General features: G+C 52.7%; 4 protein-coding genes across 7 annotated transcripts in view; 1 reads left to right on the top strand and 3 right to left on the bottom strand.

Annotated features, from left to right (window-relative positions):
• The window catches only part of SYNGAP1 (synaptic Ras GTPase activating protein 1), a 32,022-nt gene extending 31,078 nt beyond the window's left edge, over positions 1–944 (bottom strand). The window contains exon 1 of the mRNA XM_033102705.1: positions 927–944. The gene's annotated coding sequence lies outside the window, so the exon portion shown is untranslated. The remainder of the gene's footprint in view (positions 1–926) is intronic.
• A 1,084-nt stretch (positions 945–2,028) lies between these two features.
• Positions 2,029–3,658, top strand: CUTA (cutA divalent cation tolerance homolog). Of its 2 annotated transcripts, XM_033102467.1 has the most exons (7): positions 2,148–2,165; positions 2,251–2,297; positions 2,571–2,779; positions 2,956–3,015; positions 3,118–3,163; positions 3,289–3,338; positions 3,435–3,658. In XM_033102467.1, the coding sequence occupies exons 2-7, from the start codon at positions 2,256–2,258 to the stop codon at positions 3,559–3,561; spliced, it is 534 nt and encodes a 177-aa protein (XP_032958358.1). In that variant the 5' UTR covers positions 2,148–2,165; positions 2,251–2,255; the 3' UTR covers positions 3,562–3,658. The 2 variants fall into 2 exon arrangements, with proteins under 2 accessions (XP_032958359.1, XP_032958358.1); XM_033102468.1 differs by lacking the exon at positions 2,251–2,297 and having other exon boundaries at positions 2,029–2,165.
• A 98-nt stretch (positions 3,659–3,756) lies between these two features.
• On the bottom strand, positions 3,757–9,335 carry PHF1 (PHD finger protein 1). Of its 2 annotated transcripts, none has more exons than XM_033103612.1 (15): positions 8,713–9,335; positions 7,785–7,960; positions 7,617–7,698; positions 7,413–7,508; positions 6,878–6,978; positions 6,631–6,779; positions 6,358–6,453; positions 6,079–6,147; positions 5,817–5,940; positions 5,641–5,708; positions 5,375–5,479; positions 5,068–5,254; positions 4,888–4,982; positions 4,544–4,621; positions 3,757–4,387 (listed from the first exon to the last, which is right to left on the bottom strand). In XM_033103612.1, exons 2-15 carry the CDS (start codon positions 7,941–7,943, stop codon positions 4,099–4,101), a joined length of 1,698 nt encoding a protein of 565 aa, XP_032959503.1. In that variant the 5' UTR covers positions 7,944–7,960; positions 8,713–9,335; the 3' UTR covers positions 3,757–4,098. The 2 variants fall into 2 exon arrangements, with proteins under 2 accessions (XP_032959503.1, XP_032959502.1); XM_033103611.1 differs by having other exon boundaries at positions 4,544–4,624; positions 8,713–9,332.
• A 929-nt stretch (positions 9,336–10,264) lies between these two features.
• Positions 10,265–20,907, bottom strand: KIFC1 (kinesin family member C1). Of its 2 annotated transcripts, none has more exons than XM_033103616.1 (11): positions 20,656–20,907; positions 17,070–17,207; positions 16,838–16,937; positions 16,293–16,346; positions 16,128–16,178; positions 15,525–15,925; positions 14,149–14,928; positions 13,214–13,504; positions 13,051–13,124; positions 12,859–12,934; positions 10,265–10,337 (listed from the first exon to the last, which is right to left on the bottom strand). In XM_033103616.1, the coding sequence occupies exons 2-11, from the start codon at positions 17,094–17,096 to the stop codon at positions 10,293–10,295; spliced, it is 1,899 nt and encodes a 632-aa protein (XP_032959507.1). In that variant the 5' UTR covers positions 17,097–17,207; positions 20,656–20,907; the 3' UTR covers positions 10,265–10,292. The 2 variants fall into 2 exon arrangements, with proteins under 2 accessions (XP_032959507.1, XP_032959505.1); XM_033103614.1 differs by lacking the exon at positions 20,656–20,907 and adding an exon at positions 20,461–20,622 and having other exon boundaries at positions 15,525–15,922.

Raw genomic sequence — 20,907 nt, 5'->3', positions numbered from 1 at the left:
GAGAGACTCTGCAGCCCCCACCCCTACTCAGTGAGAACCAGAGAGATAGAGACCCCCGACTCAAAAACACCAGAGAAAGGGAAGTTCTAAAGATGCAGACCCCAGACCCACAGAGAAAGGTATGTTGTCACCCCCCCCGGGGGGGGGCTAATCCGAGGCACAAATCCAAAATCTAGAGGAAAATAGACCTCAATCTCAGGGGGAGGGGAAAAAAACCCCAGACCACCCTGAGAGGTCAAAGGTCAAAATCTGAGTTTCCAGCCTCAAAAAGGTTCTCCATAACCACAGAAATCTTAGACTCTAGACTCAGATGGTGATTTCAGGGACCAGGACCCGAGGCCAGGACTCAAAGAAAAAGATGAGACCCAGATTCAGAAAGAACCCAGACCTAGAATTAGAGAACTCAGAGAGAGATATCAGAGACCCCAGATTTAGATCTCAGAGAAAGGAAACTGCCCACTCAGAGACTGATAACTCAGAGACAGAAAATTCCAGACCTTGGAGGTGATGGGGAGAAAGGGGGGAAGGGGAAGAGAGAGAGAGAGAGAGAATTCAACTAGTCCCAGAGATGGAGAACTCAGCACCCCCAAACTCATAAAGTTCAAAAGACCTTGGAGAGTGACCACAGACCCAGAAACAGAAACCCCAAAACAAAATCCTAAAGAAAACCCAGTCCTAAGAAAGATCCCAATGCAAACATTGAAAGATCTTACAGCGATCTATCTCAGAGACAAACTCCAACCCAAAGACAGAGCTCTCGAGTAGACCCCAATCCCAGAGAGGTAGGTCTGAGAGAACTCTGACATCAGCCTGGGAAATGCCCAATCACACCCACCCAGCTGACCAGAGACCCCAGACCTTGGAAGGAGGGGCAATATTGGGTAGGGGGAGTGGCAAGAGCCTTTTTCTCTGCTGCTTCCTCCTACCTCTTTCTCCTCTCTCTGGCCCCTCTCTCCATTTTTGGGTCACTGGATGTGCTTGGGCCCAAGGGAGGTTATGTAGGACAGGTCCTGGCTCCTAGGGGGATGGGTTACGGGAAGGGAACCCGAGGCTGACAGGTAGACCAGTCCTGGAGAGTGACATAAAAAGGGGGTAAGGGACAAAAGGACCATCACCACTTCCTGGTGTCCTCTCCATATCCCAACCTGCAGCTCTCATCTTTCCTCTTCCCCCGATTCACCAGTCTGGCTCCAGCTTTGGGGTTTCAGCTAAGAAGGCTGAGCCGCCCTCAGCCTCCTTTTCATCATCCTCTATCCCATTTACAGGGTCTCACTCTGTCCTTTTAAAATGCATCTTTCCTCACCAAGCCATCGTCTTGCCACGCTGGGGCCTGCCTAATCACGCCCCCCTACCTAGGGACAGCTGGCTTCTCCTCAGATTATCATTATTCATTCCCAAACCCAGGCATATGTCAGTCCTAACCAAAAGGGCAGGGGGCGCTCTCTTCACCCCGAGGTTCAATCTTCTCAGACCCTCCTACTCCTCCATCCAGGCCTTGGGAACAGTGTAGGAGCTATTACTACCGTGTTTCCCTGAAAATAAGACCCAGCGGGACAATCAGCTCTAATGCGTCTTTTGAAGCAAAAATTAATATAAGACCCGGTATTATATTATACCCAGTCTTACAGTAAAATAAGACCGGGTCTTATATTAATTTTTGCTCCAAAAAACGCATTAGAGCTGATTGTCTGGCTAGGTCTTATTTTCGGGGAAACACGGTAGGCACTCTCTGGGGTCTAAAGATGATTCTTCACTCCACAACCTGACGCATCCAGTCGGCGGTGTCTCCAGCACCACTTTCCTAGCGCCAGGTCTCTCATCACGTGGCCTGCGGGGCTGGCCTGCGATTGGCTTCTTCGCGTCACTCATTGAGGTACCGCTGCCCAAGGGACCGGCCCCCTCACGTGACAGTGGAACGGCGCAGCGGCTCTCCTCCGCTTGCAATTGGCGGTTTCCGGTTTACACGGAAACAGGCGTGCCCTTGCCGTTTACCGCTGAATATCTGGCTGTGGATTGGTCAGCTCCCGCTTCGCTCCTCCCTCACCAGGAGGCGGGGCAAATCGGGCTACGTGAGGGCCGGATTGGCTGGTTCTGGAGACTCGGGTGGTCCAGCGTCTACTCTCACGTGGTGTGCGCTGTTTTCTTATCACGTTGCTGCCACCCAGGTAAGAGGTCGCTCTTCCTGGGCTTGGGGTCCTTTCTCGACGTTACGTGTGACCTTTGATATTCAACCCTCTTCTACCAACATAGGCTGCATGAGTGGGGTGCGGGCTACCGCAATCCTGCTCGGCGGAGGGGTGAGTGACCGGCCCCGCCCCTTCCGGTCCTCGAAGCCTCGACCACCACCCGCACCCAAAATCTCAAAGAGGTTGGCCCCTGAGGAGGGAGTGAAAACAGTGCCTTTGCCTTGATTTTTCAGGTTTATCTCCCAGCTTCAGGGACCTTTTCTTTCCGGGTGCAGAAAAGGCAGGGCAGAGCCTTAGTGTCTGTGCAAGCGAAGAGTTCCTGGGGTGGGCGCAGTTTCCTGGGACATTTTGTGGGGAGACACCGAATTCACCTCCTGCTACCAGGCCGCTCTGCTCCTGTCGCTTCTCTGGATGCCGGCGCTGCTGCCTCTGGCCTCCCGCCTTCAGTTGCTACCCCGAGCCCTGCTGTCCATGGCTTCAGGAAGCCCCCCGTTCCGGCCTCCGCCGGCCTCGGGCTCTGACTATGTACCTGGTTCGGTCTCTGCAGCCTTTGTCACCTGCCCCAACGAGAAGGTCGCCAAGGAGATCGCCAGGTGGGGACCCCAGTGTGGAGAGAGGATGAGCAGGAAGGGAGTTGGGGGTGGGGAAGAAGACTGCCTTCCCGCTGCTTCCTCCCTGCTCCAGCAGCTCCAGCTGCTTCGGGGCTGGCAGTGCAAAAATTCGGGTCATGGGGTGCTTGCTCTGAATGGGGTTATCTCTTCACCTTCAGGGCTGTGGTGGAGAAGCGCCTGGCAGCCTGTGTCAACCTCATCCCTCAGATTACATCCATGTGAGTCATAGGACTGGGGGTTAAACTAACTGGGGGCTGGCTGGCAGTCTTTTCTCTTGGGGAAAACTTTTGCTCCCACAACACTCTCTTTGCCTTTTTCAGCTATGAGTGGAAAGGAAAGATTGAGGAAGACAGTGAGGTGCTGATGGTGAGAAACATTACCCCCACCCCACAAAACCTCAGTTCCCTGAGCCCTTGGACCCCTACCCCTCATCTGAGATCCTGAAATCAATCCCACCCCTTGATTCAGCCATGTTTTTCTTTGTCCCTTAGATGATTAAAACACAAAGTTCTTTGGTTCCAGCTTTGACAGATTTTGTTCGGTGAGAACTTTGAGATGGGTGGGACGTGCTGGGCAGTCTGAGGGGCTGGGCTCCTTCGGGTAAATCTTTGAGTGACCCCCCCCATCTTTTTCACAGCTCTGTGCACCCTTATGAAGTGGCTGAGGTGATCGCGCTGCCTGTGGAGCAGGGAAACTCCCCGTACCTGCACTGGGTGCGCCAGGTTACGGAGTCAGGCTCTGACTCGAGCACAGCCCTGCCGTGATGAGCCGGCGCTGCTCCTGCCATATTCCCTCATAGACTGCAGTGCTCTCTGACTTCCAGGTGATGCGTGGGCCCTTAATAAATCCTATCTTTGGTTCTTTCTGGCTTTTGCCTTTTCTTGTCATGTATGTGAATTTGGGTGGGAAGATCAGTGCTTCTAGTGCCTTTGTTCTCATCTTTCAGAATGACTCAAGAGTTGCTAGATTTGTTTATCTTTATTTCAGTCATACAGAGTCTGGGATCCTTATCCCTCCCCTCCTCAGTCTCCATCCCCAGGGGTTAAATAATTTTTAAAAATATTTTAAAAGCTGTAACAAAATAACATCAAAGGAAATGGGAAGAGGGATGGAAGGGTCAGGAATCAAGGGAGAAGAGAAGAGAGAGCCTCTTCCCCTTCCCCCCAACCTGGATTCCGCCTAGGCAGTAGGGAGAACTACCCCCTACCTCCCCAGGTACATCCCAGCTGTAGGTGAGATCAGAGGTCAGGGTGTGAAAGTGCCGGTGTGTGTGAATGGGGAGGTGGGTAGAGGCAGGCTGTTCAGAAGATGCCCCCACCTCCCCACTCAACCAGGTACTGCACAGAACCATCAGGCCGAACTCTCCGAGCAAGGACCCGGACAGGGTCCCCTCGGGACAGGTAGCCAACCCCACCTCGCACTCCTCCCCCAGTCCCAGGAGATAAACTACGGCACAGGGAAGAAGAGGGTGCTGAGCGTCTAGGAAGACCCGGGGAGGGGGCTGGGACTGAGGAAGATGAGGCAGTCATCGAGTGGGGGGCACTTTTAGGGATGTCTGTGGGGAAACCAATATGAAGTTCCAGGGGTGACCTAGGGAGAAAAGGCAGTTGTGAGTCCAGACACAATAAGGACTGACGAGAAATGGAGGCCACAAGTGGATTAGAGGAATGAAGAAATGGTTGGAGACTGAGGATCTTAAGAACAGAGGCGAAGAGGGGTGTCACAGGTAAAGGGGTAGAATCTCACCTGTCTGGGGGTTCACCATCCCCAGAGGTCCCTGCGGTGCTGGCAGAGGGGTGGAAGGAAGCGAACATCCGGATGGGACTGCTGGGGTTGGGGAGAGGAGAGGCAAGACCTGACGTGGGGGAACAGGATGCTCCCCCCGAGAGGGGCAGAGCTCAAACACTGCCCCCACGGAACCCCATCCCCAGGACACTGGGGACCAGACACTGGTTCTAGAAGTCTCTAGGACAGGCAGTGGGTAGCCAAGGGGAGGAGGGACAAGAATTCTGGTGAGAAAATCCAGAGTAAGTACAATTGGAGGAGAGGTTCTAAGGGAACATCCGGTTGGAGGGTGGAGGAGCACTGACCTGGGCAGGCAGCGGGCGTCTGTGGGCCGGAAGTTGTAGCCGCTGCTGCCCTGGTAACTCTGGTTAGGGCTGGGGGGTGGCGGAGACACTGAGGCCTAGAAGGATGAGGAAGGGACTGAGAGAGAATCCTTGATTCCTTCCCATGCCACCATTTGCCCATGGAGTTCCCCGTCCATGTACCTGCAGTGCCCTCTGCAGACGAGCCCGCTCCCTCTGCTCCTGGGGCTCTGGCTGATTGCGCACTGCTGAGGATGGCCCCAGCTCCTCCATCTTCCCCTTCTGCCTCCTCAGGGGCTCTGGCTCCGACCTCCGGCGCTTCCCCAGGGGACGTGAGACCCCTCCCCCAGGGCCCTGCCCTGAAGGGAAGCTGTAAGAGGCCTCCTTATCCCCCCAGCCCCCTCCCGGACACCCCAAAGACCTCCCCATCTCCATACATATACCCCGATTAATACCCTGAGAATTTCCCCATCCCCCCTGGACCAGTGACCTGGTGGGAGCTCCATCTCCAGTAGGGGGCTCCACAGGAGGAGGGATCCGAGCATGGAGGCCAAACAAGCATTTCCTCTTCTTAATCTCCCTCCCTGAAATGAAGCTGGGGTGAGAAGAAAAATGATCCAGGGTCAGTGCTGCCATCACTCTTCCGCCACTACTCAGCCCTTTCCAGGGATGACCTTCCAGCTGAGTTGCAGTGCCTCCCCTCCCAGGCTTCCATTTCCACACCTCCATCTCTTTCTGAGCCTCTCCTCAACTTACCGGTCCTTGTGGCTGTTGAGTGCAGACAGGAGCTTGGAAGAACGTTCTCCCTTGGGGGTGTCTGAGAGCTGGGGGAAGGGAGGGAAAATGGGCTCAAGGGAGCTTGATTCTTCCCTCTCCCTTTTTTTCACATCTCCCTGTTCCACCTTAACACCCAAACCTTCACTCTTCCTTACCTCCCCAAGGAGCAAACTGTCCCAATTCTCAGAGGTGAAGGGGAGGATCTCACGGTCAAAATCAAAGTATTTTTTCTTACAGCAAACGCTGAGGTGATAGAGGACAAGATGGGCCACATCCACCCTGGAGAAACACTGAGGTGTCAAGGTTGTGGAAGCATTACAAAAGCCAGGGGAGTCCCGAGTGGGAGGCTGGGGCAGGTAGGGTGAAAAACAGGGTGTTGAGAGAGGAGTTACACAGGCCATGCCCAATCCAGCTCACCAGCGAAGCTGTAGCCTCCTGACCTTCTCAGGGCCCCCCCGACACACACAGCATTCAAACTCGTAGAACCTGGATGTGAGCAAGGAGAGGACATACCTTAGACAGGAAAACTATACCATGCTCTGGAGGACTCACAAGCACCCAAGGATGGGCGAATCAGTGAGAAACACTCCAGAGGTTGGGAAGAGAATGGATCTGGGGCAGGCGGGTGTGGGGGAACTGAGAGGGTGGGGAGAACAAGAGGGCCCCCTGGGCTCCTGGAGAGTGCCCTGGTCTCACCTGTCCCCATAGAGGAGAGGCTTGCTCAGACACTGGGTGCAGGCCTCATGGAACCACTGCAAGCAGCTCTGGCACTGCAGCATTTTCAGGTTCCACCTGAAGGGGACACGGGACTGGTGACCTCTAGACACTCCCTCCTTAACTGCCCCAACCCTGCTCACCACCTACTCCCACCCCCTTCAGCACTCCCCTCACCATTCTTTCTCCATTCCCTGGGGTTCCCCCACCACCACACTGTCACTCATTCATTAACCCCGCCCCCTCATTACTCACTCCCCAGGACCACCACAGTAACAGTAGCTCTGCTGCCGGTTGCTCAGATGTCCAGCATCCCAGTCCAGCCCCTTCAGTCCATATGGCAGAGATAGCTTCATGCCCAGCATGGCTCGGGCATAGGGGCCCTTCTTCAGTGCACCCCCCCTCTGCAGAGAGAGAACCGGCAGGCTGCTTCAGAGGGGTGGGGAGAGAAAGACTCGGGAGAGGCTGTGGGTGGGAGGCTCCCACAGGAAGATGCCTTTACCTTGGTGGCGATGGCAAAGATGCACTGGCGGCAGACCCAGGATGTGCCCTCTCCCTCTCCTGGGGCTGGGGCCCTTGGAACATGGCAGTCCTGGTGATAAGCTGAAGAATGATATTATCGATGGTAGAGCATTTATTGCATTGCAAACCTGCGTGTGCTAGGTATCAGGATAGGAAGAATCTTATCTCATTAATCCTTGACCATGGTCCTGGGGAGGGGGAGGGGTATTACCCTTATTTTACAGGTGAGAAAACTGAGGCTCCTAAAGGTTTAGGGACTTGCCCAAAGTCCTATGGTTTGAAAAGGGAGTATTTGAACCACCCTCTGCCTGCAAAGCTCACACAGCCCCATTCCATGGCTGCCTTTTCCTATGTTGGAAGGGAGTGAGACTATAGGTTCAAGGAGACTGGCCAGAGCAGTAGCTTGGGGACGGAGGCCAGAATAGGTGGCATAGGACCAGTCCTGGTGGGAAGGGTCAGAGACCGCCCAGAGGGCCTAGGGCAAGCTGGACCACTCAGGTGTCCTGCCCTCTCACCGTGGCGACACTTCTCACAGCTGACCAGCCGGTTCCCAGGGACCACAGTCTCAGAGCGACAGACACAGCAAAGGAATTCCTCCCCGGGGAGGGCAGCTATGAGGGAACACAGTGTCAAGGAACCTGTCCTTAGGTCCCCTTCTCTCCCCCAAGCCAGGTTTCTGTCTTCCATGGGAAGCCACTCCCAGGCCTCTAAGATCTCACCAGGGCTAATGTCTTTCCATAGAACCAGAAACTGGGAATCATCCTCAAACTGGACCAGACACACCTCCCGAGCACTGTCCACCTGGAATGGGTGAGCATAGAGGATGAAATGGGAATCAGCATTAGATAAGGGGAATGGGGAGAGGTGACAGGTCAGAAGGGTCTTACCTTCTTGATGGTCCCCAAGTATAACAGCCCATCTGTCCATCTGGCCAGCACATCTTGACCCTCCCAAAGTCGAGGCCTGGGGCCTGAGGTGGGAGCAGGGGAAGCTGGGTCCCAAAGTGGGGGGGCACCAGAGCGGCTCAGCCGGGGAGGCTGTGCCATTGCATCCTGGGGGGGGCCTAGCCAGAAGTGGAATGGGAGGAGAAGGTTATGAAAGCCAAGAAACCTTCCTTATTTGCCTATTTTTCTGTCAAGGACTGAAGCAGCTGCACACCCCCCCCCCCCACCAGTCTCCAAATCCCTGAGACACCTGGATAGGAAACCAATCAGCACCCCTCCCAAGCTTCTTGACTCCAGCTCTCCCAACTCTGGTGACTGCCTCTCCTCTCCCTAACGGCCCCCCCCACCCCCAACCTAGTTCTCTAGTTTCCCAGCTTCCAGACCTCCCCTGGGATATTATATCCTGGCCTTGAGATTTTAGCAGAAACAATGGTTGCAGAAGCAAAGGTTACCACTCAGTTTCTACTGTCACCTTCTCCTGCTGTTTAGAGGTATCATAATTGGGGTGCTCTGTTACCCAGAGATGTATTTTGGGAGCTTTTCCAGCGATGTTTTCCAGAGTAGAAACAGCTGCCTCCCTGGGCCCGCGTGTCTCATTCAGAACAATTATCCTGATGTCAGGTTATGTCAGGTCGCCCTCAAATTCGGGGCTCCCTGCCCTCGGGTTAGATAACTTCCCTGAGTGCCCCGGGAGGGGGGCGTGTCCCAGTCCCAGTCTCTATTACCCACGACCGCGAGTCCAACAGGGGACTTCAGTCGGCCCAGCCGGACCCGATGCCAGGGCGACGAGGCTCTCCCGCTGGCGCCCTGCGCGCCGACCCCCGGCTCCCTGCTCCCCCCCCACCACGAGCGCCTCCCGCCGCCTCCTTACCAGTGACAGCTGGGGACGCCGGGAGCTGGGCAGAGGCAGACGTGGGAGACCGAGGCGAACCCCCCGCGCCGGGAGGGCACGTCTGGGCGTCGGGGGGCGTGCAGGCAGAGGCCGGGGGGTCCCCAGGCCCAGCCCCTCCGTCCCGGCGGCTCTGGGGCGTATGACGCAGCAGCCAAAGCAGCGGCAGCGGCAGGAGGAGGCGGCGGGGGGAAGGAGGGGAGGGGAGGGGAGGGACAAACTGGCTCGGGGGGAGGGTGGTGGGAGGGGAGGACTGGGGGGAAGGAGGAGCCGGGGGGCGGGGGGACGGGCACTACTTCACCCCACCTCCCTCACCTCCAACAGGCCTGGAGGGCGCCGAGCCAGCGGCGGCCTCTCCGTTGGTGGGGCGGGCGGACAGTCTGACCTGGCGGGAAAGGGAATCCCCGAAGCCCCTTCTTCGGAAGGGAGACCCGCCCAGGGGGCAGGAGGGAATCCCCCGCCTCCCGGCAGCCCGCCCTCCGGATTGGCCCCAGCCCCATGCCACATCCGTTAACTGCCCCCCCAACCTCCATGGTCACTCCAAGTCCCGCCCCCGACCCCAGTTCACGACCCCGCCTTCCATTCACCCTTCCCTATGCCCCCTCCGCGCCCACCTCCCTCTAGTGCCCCGCCCTCCTCTCCCGCCTTTGCCCCCGCCCCACCCTCTAGGTGGCAAGTTGTCCCCCCTAGCTTCTGCGCACGCGTGACCCCTCCTGCGCGCGGCACCTGGGAGGGCCGAGCCCCTCCTTTCTGGGGCGGCGGCCGTTGGCTGTTGGCGCGACGGTCTCGGCGGGCGTGAGCCCCGCCCCGCACTTCCAGGGCCGGGGCGCCGACCAAGGAGGGCTAGAACCCAGGCGGTGACGCCGCCGAGAGCCAGCCAATGGGCAGCGGGCAGGGCCAGGCCTGGCCGTTCGAACGCGAAGGCCGGGAAAGGGCGGGAGGAAAGAGCCAGCAGTTAATGGGAGGGTGTGTCAGTCCCGTCCTTGGGTTCAGGTGGCCACCTTTCCGGAGCTAGGGTGGCCTGTGGCAAGCGGGGAAACAACTAGTGGCTGTGGATAGCTAGTGGGCACACCTCTTACCGTGTTTCCTCAAAAATAAGACCTAGCCGGACCATCAGCTCTAATGTTCTAATGTGTCTTTTGGAGCAAAAATTAATATAAGACCCAGTCTTATAATTTTTGCTCCAAAAGACGCATTAGGGCTTAGAGCTGATGGTCCAGCTAGATCTCATTTTCCGGGAAACATGGTAGGTGTGGACAACCAGGAAAGTATGGGAGCTGAAGGCCACTCAGGGTACAGCTTGTCAGGGAGAAAAGCAAAGTGCAGGCTTTTGCACTGCAAAACACAAATTGCTGGGCAGAGTGGACAGATCCACAGCCCCATATTTACAGATGTGAAAAATATGTCCTTTCTTGAGCAATTGCTAATAAAACCTTTATTTGAAAAAAAACCCAAAAAACTTTTCTTTATTTAATAGGTCCAGGTAACACAGTGCCCCCCCTTCCCCCCCCAAATCACCCTCTCAGCCCCAACCCCCCAACCCCCAGGATCTGGATCTGTTTTCATTTCCTGTTGGCCTGGGCAGTACCAATAACACACTGGTTCACCTGCGGGCAGGGGGGTTAGACAGGATAAAAAAATTTTCAGAGTAACCAACAGGCTGGGTTTCCCAAGATCAACCTCCCAATCCCCATGGTTGGTTCTATGTCCACTAGGCACACTAGGTCTGAAAGTGGTGAAAAGGCCTGAGAAGGGATGGGAGCCCCACCACACAGGAGCAGACAGAGAAGGAGCTTTCATTTCTAGCAATACTGTGGATTAGAGACCCCAAATCCTTCCCATCACTAGCGCTGAATAAACTAGATAGAACAATACCAACACTCATTTAGGAACCAAGGCTCCTTGGAAAATGAATGATTCCTAGTCTAGGGCAGGCAATGTACAAGATGAACCTAGAATAAAGACTACTGGGGACCTAAGGGACACAAGAGTCAATTTGAAAGAGCTCCCACTGGACAAAGATGGAGTAATTTGAGCATAAAAAGAATGAATGACAACTGACAAGGACACATATCAAATACATAAGCATCTGTAAAGATAACCCCTTGATAAAAACTCACTGTTTACCTTTGGAAGTTGCTAGAGTATCAATGTATACTTAAAATTGATAAAGAATTCAACATTTATCCCAACTTTCCTATATGGACTGAATTTTAGAGTAATCAAATAGATGGCAATAGGAAGCACTTTATAGAAGAATCTGGGCTAATTAAAGTAGAACTGAGAAAATCAGGAAATCATTTTTAAATAAAGTAAAATAAAGAATAGAAAAAAGAAAAAATAGGAAAAAACCAAAACTTTTTAAAAAGTAAAAATAAAAATCATCATCATCATCACCATTTTAACTCAATGAAACAATAGACCTAGGTATGATCATTGTTTGATCAAATCACTAGGTAAAAAAGTTGATAGGGAGTTTTTTAATGGATAGATCAGGCTGACAATACCCAAATCCAACGATCAATTTTTATATCATTGAAAGTGGAACAACTAGATATTAGGTGCCTCCTGCTATGATGCAATAGAACGTGTACAACCCCATGTAAGTTTTCTTGCTAAGAAATTTAAACCTGACTCAGATCTAATCAAGCCTCTAAACCTAACTCCTAAGACAACAACAATTATGGAAGAAAAAGGCAGCAACCAGCCCAAATCCAGGATATAGTTATTCCATAGGACAAATCACCCAATTTCTTCAACAAATAAATGCCATAAAAGAAGGCAGGGTTGTTATAGATGAAAAGAAACTTAAGAGATCATTTCAACCAAATAGTATGAGTAGCCCTTGCTTCGATCCTGATCAGAACAAACCAAAGTATAAAAGACATTTTCTGAGACAATCAGGTGAAATGTAATATAAACTGGGTATTAGAGGATATTAAAGAGTTCAAGTTGTTGGGTGTCAACGATTTGATATACCTTTAATTGAACTTGCAAGATAGCAAGGTAAATCCTGATTAAAGCAGAAGACCAGGTCAGGGTGCGAAGGCGGTTGACTACTTCCATGGCAACAACACAGGCTGAAGCCTGAGTGCGGCAGAAAGGCACACGTGATCAGAGACTCTTACTAAAGCCAGAACCCATCACAGGGTATAGTCTCAGGGAAAAAATTTCCCTCCAGAGGCAGACTGTAAAGAAACTTTCTGACTCAGCTCTAGAGGAGGGAACATAAGTCTCCTAGAGAGTTCATAGCCATGGCCATGGCTAACCCTCGTGGGGTTTGGAGCCTGAACTCACACTATTTGGAAAAACCTCTAAATCTCCTTTGATCCAGCAATCCCATTTCAAAGAATCCTTCCCTAGATAGATAGATGTAAGTAAGCAAATAGAAAATGACATATGTACAAGGTTAGTCAACATGGCCTTGTTTGTAACAGAAGAGGGGCGGAAACAATCCAAGTGCCTAATAGAGGTGATAAACGTCAGTGTATCCACAGTGGAGTCCTAGGCAAATATAAAAATAATGGGATGATTTCTGTGTGCCTGTGGGGAGTAATCTTCAGGTTGTCTTGTTAGGCGAAATAAAGTGTAGAATAACATAAATCTAAGAGAGGGAGAGAGATGTCTTTTACTCGTATGTAAGAAGGAGGGGAATAAGCACAAGTGTATTGCTTGTATTTGCAAAAGCAAACATTCGAAGAATAAAATGATAAGTGATAAAAATGACAGGTGGGGAGCATGGGGCGGACAGGAGTAGTATATAGCTTTATATGTAGTTTTGACCTTTTAACCACCTCTTTTTAAAATCTTAAAAATCCCTAAAAAGCCAACAGGTGAAAAATGGATCTATAGGGAATAGAGTCAATGGAATATATCAGTCAGAGGGGCAATAGATTGGGGGGGGGCGTTATCACTTTGTGAGGGATGAAATGGCTAGTGCATTCTTTTGTACACCTGAAACTAATTTAAAAAAAATGGATCTAGGTGGGTAGTGCCCCAGACGCCTGGCCAACATAAATCCTTTCTGGATCAATGTGCCCCTGGCCTAAAGGACAGAAGGGTTTGGGACAGAGAAGCCCACAGTCACCCAGGGGTCCTGACAGAGGCTGGGCTTGGTGGTAACCGCACCTTAGAGGCAAAGCGTAGGGAGTTGAGGGACTCGGAGACGTTCTCTTCTAGTGGGGAAATATTCACAAACATGAGCCTGTGGAGAGAGGAAAGGGGGCCAAAACCCTGCATTAGTGGCTGGTGGAGCCTGGACCCCGTTTCCCCTTTCCCACCCCTCACCCCAACATCACAGTTCCGACCCTTTCCACTCACATCTTGGCGCTGCCACCCAGAGAGTTCTGCAGCAGGTAGGTGAGCTTGCTGTTCCGGTATGGCACATGGGACTCCTAGCAGGTTGAGAGGGACAAGTGACTAGGCTAGGATCGGGTTCAGCATGGTCAGCTCCAGGCCCCACCTGACCCAGCCTCATTCCCACCTTGTTGCTCAAGGCCATGATGACCAGCCCCAGTGTGGACAGGCTGCTGTTAATGGCCTGTGTTTCCCGAAGACGCTCCCGCTCCCCAGGGCCAAGGGCTAAGCCGGGGTCTAGACGCTCGCTCCCAGCCAGGTCCACAAGATTGAGGCGGGCCCCACACTGTAGGCCTCGTCCAGTGTGCTCCCCAGAGATCTGCAGCTGGAACACACTGTGGCTGCGGGATGAGCGCTCGTTCTGGGCTGTGCGGGCCACAGCCCGGTTCTGGCGGGCCAGATGGAGCAGAGCCTCCACCTGGATGGGGAAGGGCAGGGCAGGGCAGGCAGAGGTCAGTACACAGTGGTGTCAGGTACGGCAATGCACAGGGGTCAGCACCGCCCTCTTGGAGCTTTATTTCTAGGCGGTGAAGAGACAAATAAGTAAAATATACAACATATCTGCAAGGACTAAGGAGTAAAATCAAACAGAAAAATAAGGAGTATCATGAGGGTAAGTAACGTGAGGCTGCAAGTTTAGGCAGGCTGGCTGGATCTTAAGGCAATGAGGGAGCAAGCCACTGCAGGAAAGGAACATTCAGGCAAAAGGAGACAGCGAGCAAAGGCCCTGAAACACGAGTGACCCGCGGGCTGAGGAGCCAGGTGGCCAGTGTGGCTAGTGTGGGAAGCAAGGAGAGCAGTAGGAAACGAGACCCGAGATCCCTGGTCAGGGAGCCAGCGACACCCCTGCTCCCGCAAGCTGCCTCTCCTCCCCACTCCCTGGTTCTGTTAAGGCAGAAGGACCTCACAGCCCACCGGCCAAAACTGAATGTGGCAACCAGTCCTTACAGCTCCCCTTTCCTTCACCCTTCACCTTTCACTGCTCCCTTCTCCATTCCACTCCATCTCTGTCCCCCTACCCACTGCTCCCCATTTTCCAGCCCAGTGCCCATCAGGGCTTACCTCTTTCTCACAGGAGACAGGAACATATCGGGCATTGGTGACAACAAGCTCCTCGCTCCCTGGCCCTACCCGGCGAATCTCACATTCACCCCCGTGGCCCTTCCGGGTCCCTGTGGCCAGCAGGTCTCGGACAGTCTCATTGTAGATCTCTACGTAGCTCGCCACAAAGCTGTAGGTCCAGCCCTGGCTACTCAGCTCCCCGGCCACAGAGAACAGGTGCCGCAGGGCCCGCGGGATCAGCCCCTCCACCTGGGGGTCTCCCCCAGGCCCACCCTCCATGGTGAAGGTCTTGCCGCTCCCCGTCTGGCCATAGGCAAAGATGCATACAGGGTAGCCATCCAGGGCTGACTGGACAAGCATGGCAATCTCCTCAAACACTTCGTCCTGTCCACTTCCTGGTGGGAATACCCGGTCAAAGGAGAAGTCATGGCGCGTGGGAGCAGCTGGCATCCCACTCAGGGTCCCACGCCGCTCATCAGACCGGAAGAGGCTGAGGTGGGTTGGAGGATCAGAGGGTCCACCAGGGCCAGAGGGAAACAGGAGGAAGCCAGGGGGTGGGGTGGGCTCCCCCAGAAGGACAGGGCGGACCCGGCAGAACACCCGGATGTTGCCTTTGAGCTCCTGTAGCTGGTTGTGGAGTCGCCGTCGCTCCATCTCTAGCCCATGGAGACGCTCTCCCCGCTCAGCCAGTGAGGCCGCCTGGGCTGCGGTCTCCCGGCGCAGAGATGCCACCTCCGCTTGGCTGTCTGACAGTGCTGCTTCTGATGCCTGCAGCCTCCTCTGCCCAGAACGGAACAGACAGAGATGGCAAGATACAACCAAGAATAAGAGCAAGTCATGATGGGGCGAGGGGTGGAGGAAGGGTAGTCCCTGCCTCCAAGGACTTCCCAGTCTGGTAAAAATAAGGTAAGAAAACCGGAATCCTGGTATTAGAATACGGAGTGCTCTGGGCATGTCCAGACGGCTCACAAGGAAGATAACTAGGCTGACACACAATAGTATAGGAGTGAACCAAGGGAAGCATGGACTATAGAGAGAACATTCCACAAAGAGGGAAGGAAGCGCATGTCCTGAAGCAAAATGCCCTGAAGCGAGAACTGAATCGTTTGAGAGACTGCAAGTAATTCAATCTAGTTGGTGCTCACCAAGGAGTCGAGTGGACATAAGAGGAAGAAAGAATGCAGGGGGTTCTGATCAAGAAAGACAGCCAGAAAGAGGGGCATAGAGGAGTATGGGAGACACACATCTGGGGGAGCTCCGAAGACAGAGTCAGGACAGGGCTGGGGTACAACGCAGAGCGCAGGGGTGGTCAAGGATTGATCCTAAGCCCAAACCTGGAAAGGAGAGTCAGCATTTGGTGAGAGGCTGGCCCTTACCTCCTGCTCCTCCAGCCGGATGACCAGTCCCCGCCGCTCTTCCTGAAGTTCCAACTGTTCTTTCTGGAGCTCTTGCACCAAGCCCTCCTGCGTGCCCAGCCACTCTTCCAGCTCCAGGACACGGGCACTCAGGTTCCCCAGCTCCCGCTGGCCCTGCTCGGCCTGGGCCCGCTTCAGGGCCAACTCCCCTTCCAGGGTCCTGCGCTCTGCCCCCAGGGCCGTGGCCTGCTGCTGGGCCTCCCGGAGCTGATCCCGCAGCTGTTGGTTCTCCTGGTCCAAGGTCTGAGTCCTCTCACGGCAGCATTTCAGCTCTGCGTTTAGGTCGCATAACTGACCCTTTAAGTCCCAGGCTGGACGTTTGCTGGGTTTCTTCCCTCCCAGCTTGGGAGGAGCAGCTGCTGCTAAGATGGGCACAGAAAGGACAAAAGTCAAGAAGTCTTGGTTCTGTGTCTCTCCTCCCTCCCAGCCCTTAGGGCCTCCACATCTGATGTTACATCTCCTTCTCCTCCAGAAAGGGAAGAGGCCAAATGTATTCTCCTGGGTACTCACCACCTCCTCTTCCCTATCCCAGCCTCTCACCCAGTGGTTGTGTTTGTCACCTACTGCCAGGCTTCTTGGCAGGAACAGCAGGGCCTGGCTTCTGATTCTTCAACACTAGTGAACGGGAGTTGACATAAGGAATTATATCACCAGTGTCCTTCCATCTCCACATTCTTCCATTACCAGACCACAAATCCCTTTTCAGCCCCAGCTCTTAAGGGCTAATACCTGTGGCAACAGCTGTGGAACACCGGGGGCCTGTCCTCTTGGGAACTTTTGGCGCTGTCGGGAGATGGGAGAGGAGAAAGTAGAGCGATCACTCTCAGGGTCGCACGTCCTCTAGCTCGGCCAGTGGCAGAGCCGTTGCTTTTTCTGAGGATCAGAAGTAAGAGAACTTCCCTCGTCCCCTAAGTCCGGCCACCTCCTAAAGATATCCTTCCTAGGACCAGAAAGTACTGAACATGCCAAGAGCAAGGGAGCAGAGCCGTGTGTAAAGCATGCTACATATGTGTAAAAAAAGTGTTGGGGAACATGTCTGTATTTGCCTGAATACCCATGGAATATCCCTGGAAGGATACACAGTTGCCTCTGGGGAGGGGAACTGGGTGGTCGGGACAGAAGTAGGAGGGAGACTTTTCAAAAGTGTAACAACTTTTGTGCCTTTGGAATTTTGAAACAAGTGAAATGCATTACCTATTCAAATTAAGCTACAATTGAAAGAAAAGAAAAAAGTGAGTTGACAGCGCTGGTCTCTGCCAACCCCTAGAGCCCACCTGTGGTCTGGCCTTGTGTCTGTGGCACTGCGGTGGGGGCCGGTGCTCTGGGGTAGGACGTGGCAAATTTGGTTGTTGTGCCCAGGACTCGTGTCCTTTTCTAGGGAAAGACAAGAACGGGGTCCACAGTTACTCCCCGATTGGTTTATTCTCATTCTCTCTCTCTCTCTCTCTCTCTCTCTCTCTCTCTCTCTCTCTCTCTCTCTCTCTCAGCTTTCCAAACCCAGCTCACCTTCTCAGGCTCCAAGGCATCCTCCATCTGGTCAGGCCCCCTTTTAAACCTGCTTCCTGGGAGAGGCAGCCGGGAAGGAGCCTTGACCAGGGGTCTCTTCAACTCTATGTTCCCCTTCACTTCCAACAAGGGGGATCTCTGCTGGGAAAAGAGACGCTGAAGACAACACCCTGGAATCCAAATGTCCAAAGAACTCTCCCTTTTGACCCTCCATACTAATTATTAACATCACCACTGAGCATTAATGGGCCACAGATTATGTGCCAGCCAAAACACACGGAGAGGAGTGGAACACAATGCAAAAGTGGGAGCAATCTCTAAGGGAGAAGCTGGACGGAGGATGGCCTTCAGCTAAGTCTAAGCTACCCTACTTAAGTAAGCGGAGAGAAATGGACACTTCTTTTAGATAGCATAAACTCATAACACACGCATGGGATGGCAATGAAATCAATAGGCCCGTTTAGCCAGAGCTGGTAATAACAAACAAGGAAGAGAGCGGATATAGGCTGAAGACTGGGTTGGAGGAGCAGGTAACATTTACCAGGAACTGTTTTAAATGCTTTATCTGTATCACCTTAATCCTCACAGCAGCCCAGAGGAGGTGCTATTATTAGCGTCACTTTGCAGAGGAGGGAAGGAAGGTACTGAGAGGTAAAATTGCTTGTCTAAGGTCCTCAGCCAGTAAAAGGCAGAGCCAGGGTTAGAATCTAGACAGTCTGTTCTGGAGGCCGTGCTTTTAACCACTAGGCCACACTGCCTCGTAGGGCTGACGCCACGCTGAGGGGGAGTCGGGGCTTTAGCCCTGCATACATGGAGAGCCAGATACAGTTTCTGATTAGGCATGTGAAAAATATGCAGAAGAACCTATTATAAAGAATAAAAATGAGTTGTAATAGGCTGACTTGCATGGGGAAGATTGGGAAGAAGCGTGCCCAGTTGGGAGACCACCAAAGTAGAGGCGTAAGCTGGGGGCAGTGGGAAAGAGAGAGCCTCTCCTCTAAGCAGCCCAATTCAGTGCCTGGGGATTCTGCCCACCCCATGATTACCAACCATTCGGGTTTGGCCAGAACTACGGGGCTTCTTAGGACACAGGAATTTTAGGGCTAAAGCCAGATCATGCCTGTGCAAACCGGGACAAGCTGTCACCCTCCCTCTATCCCACCATCAGGAAAGCATCATGTACAGATCGACTTCTGATTTTCACCATAGGTAACTTAATTCCAAGGCCAGTCTCTCTCTGCCCTTCAATTTACTTCATTCATGCAGTGTTTACTAAGTGCCTGTTATGTGCCAGGAAATGATCTAGGTTCTGGAGTCACAGGCATGGTCTGTGCCCTCAGTGTGCTCATGGGACAGTGGGGAAGAGAAGCACTAAAAGAGATGATTAAAACTTTACCTAGCGCTATCCTAAAAGGATCCCAGAAGAGGGGGTGGGCATCTAGCTTAGATGGGGAGAGTGTCAGAGAATGATTCTAAGAAGTATCTTCAGGCCAAGCTTTGAGGCTGAGAAAGAGTTGGCTTGATGGGTTTGGGACAATATTCCAGTTAAAAAGCAAGGAAGACTATATTCAAGGAATGACAAATTGTTCTGTTCAGCTGAACACAGGGAATTACATAGAAAGCGGGGAGATGAGAAGAGAGGCAGAAAAGAAAAGATTGTGGCAGTCGGTATGCCATGATAAAAGAGTCTGGGGTTTACTGAACGCAAGAGGGACCCTGGCGGTTTTCAGTCAGGAGAATAATATGACTAGATTTGTACTGAAAAAGTGAACTAAGAGCAATGTGAAGAATGAATAGAAGTAGAGGAGGGGTATATCACAGGCAGAGAGACTGTATCATTCCTTCATTCATCCATGCAACAAGGATTTTTTACGCTAACATTTGTTGAAAGAATGCTCTGTACCAGTCGTGATTCTAGGTACTGGAGAGTAATGAACATAAAGTTCCTGCCTTCCCAGAGCTTACTTTCTAAGGCAGCCTTTCCAAATTGGAGTACCATAAGAGAACTAAGCTCTACAGAAAGTGATCTATTTTCTCAATTCTCCCAAGGATGTATACAGCTCTTAACATTCTAGGTGCCTAAGAGAGAAGTTAATTCACTCAATACAAAGGGTGCCTTAGGGCATCAGAGCTTAATTCTCATGGGACTCAGTTTAGCGGGGCTATTCTAAGTGTTTAAGGACAAAGTAGAAATCTATCTGATAGAAGGCCAAGGAGGGGCTGGATTACGTGAAACCAAGCACTGTAGCCCCCCCTTATCCACGGGGGATACTTTGCAATACCCCCAGTGGATGCCTGAAACCCTATATATAATGTTTTTTCCTATACATACATACTTATGATAAAGTTTAATTTAGAGATTAACAACCATAACTAATAAAATAGAACAATTTTAACAATTGTTCTGTTTTGTTCACAACTGTACATATAACTAGAGTGTCTAGTACAATGTCCGCTGTGTGGTATGACTCAATACATTTTTAAAGGAATGAAATCAGATGTCCATCAGTGGCGGAATACTTAAACTGGGATATGTACAAACCATTGGCTTCCATACAAATAAGGGGGGCGGTGGAGGTGGCATTTTTTTCCCCTGCCATCTGAAGAAATGTGCACAAAGTATACTTATTTTAATTTAATCAAATGTAAAAACCATATTTTTAATCAAAGTGTGAAAACCAAATTTGTCTTTAACTATTCCAAGGTCAAACACTGATTTTATTTTATAACCCCTGCCGGTTCATTCTTGCTGCACTATCATAACGGAACCTAGGCATACCTACCTCCCTGGAATTTGTGAGGGTTCAAAAAATGTGTTCAAAGGTTTGTTTATTCAGGACAATTCCAAAGAGTGCAGTATTTTTTTTCCCATCTACATAAAAAGCCAGACATGATAACTCCCAACTTTGCACAGTAAACACAATCACTTAACCTATAAAACCAGCTATTCATCCAACCCCTCCTATACCTACTTCCCTACTCCTAAGGCAACCTCTCGGCGTGTGCATCAGATCCCACCCCCTCACCTACTCAAGAACAGCGCCTCCGCAATCCTTCTCTACACCATCAACTTTTCCCTCTCTACTGGATCATTCCAATCAGTGTACAACATATGCTATTATTTCTTGCAACCCCAGCGTTTCCTGACCCTTTTTCTTTGCTGCTCTGTGCGGCAAAACTCCTCCAAAGTGTTACCTGTACAGTATTCACGGTGTCCAATTGCTCTCCTCAACCCACCCCAATCAGGCTTTCACTTCGGGTCGCACAGGCCTTCGCCCTCCGGGCAGGCTGGACCAAGGCCAGCCGGGACGCGGGGTCTTGTTATCATCGGAGGCGGCCGGCCGTCATCCCGGCTCTCCGGGACAGGAAATCCGCGCCGGCCCCTACTCACCTGCGGCTCCATGTCCAGCTCCATGCCACACGTGCCGAGGGGATGCAATGGGAAGGACCAGGGCGCCGGGGCTCCCGGGACCGGCGTTCTTTCGCCTGCTCGCGAAGCAGAGCACGCGCGCTCCGGGCTCCGGCAGCCACCAACTCTGCACCACACCCGCCACTTTTGAATTCCAACGGCTGCCACCCGACTCACCTCTCTCCGCCGCAGGGACCAATAGTCGCCGTCGCCACAACGGAGGGCCAATCGCAGCGCCCTCCGCCTCCCGAGGCCACACCCCGCCGGGCCAGCGCCTCTCCTTCTAGCTCCGCGGACGCCCGGTAGGCAGGCGGGTTGGTCACACTTCCGGCCTCACTTTTCCTCTTACCCACCCCTCCTCTAGCCGTAGTCGGCGGGGCTTCCGCACGGCTCCGGCCGCCGCACGCTACGTCAGAAGTTGGCCTGAAC

The sequence above is a fragment of the Rhinolophus ferrumequinum genome, chromosome 3, assembly GCF_004115265.2.
Source record: "Rhinolophus ferrumequinum isolate MPI-CBG mRhiFer1 chromosome 3, mRhiFer1_v1.p, whole genome shotgun sequence".
In the NCBI taxonomy this organism is placed as follows: Eukaryota; Metazoa; Chordata; class Mammalia; order Chiroptera; family Rhinolophidae; genus Rhinolophus; species Rhinolophus ferrumequinum.
This window is presented reverse-complemented; position numbering and strand designations above follow the sequence as displayed.